The sequence below is a fragment of the Centruroides sculpturatus genome, unplaced genomic scaffold, assembly GCF_000671375.1.
Source record: "Centruroides sculpturatus isolate CEXI.00-Female unplaced genomic scaffold, Cexi_2.0 scaffold2692, whole genome shotgun sequence".
Classification (NCBI taxonomy): Eukaryota; Metazoa; Arthropoda; class Arachnida; order Scorpiones; family Buthidae; genus Centruroides; species Centruroides sculpturatus.
This window is the reverse complement of record NW_019386861.1, coordinates 1-2,600: the sequence shown is the minus strand read 5'-3', so window position 1 is coordinate 2,600 and position 2,600 is coordinate 1. Positions and strand designations below refer to the sequence as shown.

At 37.0% G+C, this 2,600-nt stretch overlaps 1 protein-coding gene across 2 annotated transcripts; it reads left to right on the top strand.

The window, feature by feature from the left end:
• The first annotated feature begins 1,034 nt into the window (after window positions 1–1,034).
• On the top strand, window positions 1,035–2,586 carry LOC111615861 (speckle-type POZ protein B-like). 2 transcript variants are annotated; one of them, XM_023357295.1, is made up of 3 exons: window positions 1,035–1,190; window positions 1,324–1,361; window positions 1,441–2,586. In XM_023357295.1, exon 3 carries the CDS (start codon window positions 1,514–1,516, stop codon window positions 2,552–2,554), a length of 1,041 nt encoding a protein of 346 aa, XP_023213063.1. In that variant the 5' UTR covers window positions 1,035–1,190; window positions 1,324–1,361; window positions 1,441–1,513; the 3' UTR covers window positions 2,555–2,586. The 2 variants fall into 2 exon arrangements, with proteins under 2 accessions (XP_023213063.1, XP_023213064.1); XM_023357296.1 differs by having other exon boundaries at window positions 1,438–2,586.
• The last annotated feature ends 14 nt before the right edge of the window (window positions 2,587–2,600 follow it).

Sequence of the window (2,600 nt, the reverse complement as noted above, 5' to 3'; positions counted from 1 at the left end):
AGTAGCATGAGAGAAAATCCAGAAAGATGAAAGCGGCATCAAGGACGACATGCTTTTTAAAAGATGGTCTTTTGAAATGTCTTAAATTTGCGTCTCAAGGCTTGTGATCGCTCGCATTGACCGCGTGTAGTCGCGAGTTTCGGAGTTCTCTGGTATCCAGCACCATGGTAGGGGCAACCTCCACACTTTCTAAAACTATATCATCAAATACTCCAGGAAAAGTTAAGTGGGCTGGCTACTGAAAGCCTATGTAATTGCGTGGGGTAAATAGTTAAAAACGCAATACAAACTTAGACCTGATTTCGGGCAGCTGTATCTCGCGAAGGGTCGCTTGTAGAGGTAAGGTTACTTTGACTTTTTTGCTCCTAAGGATATGCTCTACACACCTGATAAGATCACAACGGTCTCATTCAAAGTTTGAATTGCACCACGTAGAGCAGCATCGGCCAAACTCATCGTGATCTAGAGTTGGAGTTCTACGATCTCTCGCGTGTGTATACTGATTCAGAATCCTATCATCCGTCGATCGCGCCATCCATCGAAGCAGAAAAGCGTAAAATGATTTACCGTTCATGTAAAATAAATAAATAAAATATTTATGTGTATTAAAATTAACGATAAAAAAAACTAGGTCCAATTATTTTGAAAACGTACCGACCGCCGTCTATTCAGTCTTGGACTCTTGCACTGAATGTCCTAAAAAGAAAAAAAAAAGGTTTTTTTAGGAGATCCCGTGACTCCGGGCTGTTCGTTGGCCACCATATCAACGTCACCCTGCCCCTCCTCCAGCCATAGGACTTTAGTTTTGGCTTCGCAGACCCTGAATTATCGGAACATACTTCTTCTCCCGGCCAGCCGAAGTCCCTTCGAAGTTGTTATTTAGGTCCACGTTCGCTTTTTTTATTCGTTTTTCCCTCCATTTTACATTCGAATTTTAAGTTGTTTAATCTTTCTAGTTCGATTTTTTTATTATCTAGCTTGGTTATTATCTGCGCTCCATGGCGGCGCCGTGGACTTTCTTATCACCGATAATGGGTGTGGAAATCTAACATAGATAAAAGTAATATTTGAATAAGTAAATAAAATCCGTCATTTCATTATTTAGGTTTTGAAATAACACATGAAAAAACTCAAATATATCAACTATTGAATATATTCATTGGTATTTCCGTTGGAATATTACATTAAAGGTATAGTAACTTTGTAGACCTAGAACTTACCCGCTGGCAAATAGCCATTAGTTTATTGTAAAGAATGCCAATACTTTACAATAACATACGGTACATGTGACGTAACTTACGCCCTTATTCTTTATATTTTCAGCATAATTCGTTTATCTAAATCGAACTTTCTGCGCTGACGTGAGTATGAATTTTCCTCTTCTCGTTTTAAATCTTTTTATAAATCGAAGAGTTAATATTTTTGTTTAACGATTAGCAGAAGAAATTTCCGGACAGATTTTTTAAATATTCAAGTCCTAAATTATAAAATTTTCGACAGAAAATCTCTAAAAATGTCGTATGCTCACGCTAAAATGCATGCGCCCGAGCGAGGCCATTGGAATTGCACAAATTTAAAATTCATGGACGTCACCTACCTATGGACAATTAATAATCTTTCCTTCGCTATGGCCGAGAATATTTTCGAAAGCTCCATATTTTCTCCAGATGAGAATACTAAAATAAAATGGAAGTTATATTTTAAATGCGATTTTCCATCGAGAGATAAAATATTAAATTTGTTTTTAAATTTAGTTTCCAGTGATAAGTATTATGTTATAGCAGCGTATACAATCTACGTGGTAAAAGATAAAGGAGAATTATCCGGTGGAGTTAAAAAAGGCCCGTGTAAATTTTTTTCAGGAGTAAGCAATGATTATATTGAATTTTACCCATTTAGTTATAACGATTCGTTTCGTTTCGATAGAATAACTTTTAGGTGTGAGATACGCATAGCAGATCATTGGGTAACTGAGTCCGGTCAGAAACGTTTTGAAACTGTTATGGTACCAGAATTTCGTCTTTCACATAGAATAGAAACTCTGTTCAATAATCCAAAGTTTAGCGACGTAATTTTGAGCGTAGGCCATCCATCGCAATCCGATAAGAGAGAATGTTATGCCCACAAAGCAATTTTAGCAGCGAGTTCTCCAGTTTTTTCTGCAATGTTCGAGCACGACATGAAGGAAAATAACGAAAATGTAATCTTAATCGAAGACGTGGATCCAAATGTTGTCGAAGAAATGCTCCGATTCATTTATACTGATACGGTACCCAAGTTAAAAGAAATGACTACCAGTCTACTGGCCGTTGCCGACAAATATGCATTGGAACGATTAAAAGCATTATGCGAACAGCAATTTTGCCACAAACTGCAAGTAGAAACTGCCTGCAACATTCTTGTCTTGGCTGATCTTTATAATGCCAAGCAGTTAGAAGAGGCAGCAACTGAGTTTATCACTCATTATTTGAATTCTATTCAGCAAACTGAAGGGTGGAAAAATATGGCCGACAAATATCCTTCTCTTGCCGATCGGTTTTCGGAACATCGTTAATAAAAAGATGCAAATAACATTAATAGTTAGCCTAATACTTTATTTT

What these genes read in the sequence shown, in the direction of transcription:
- LOC111615861 (XM_023357295.1), top strand. Translation starts at nt 1,514, where the DNA reads ATGTCGTATGCTCACGCTAAAATGCATGCGCCCGAGCGAGGCCATTGG.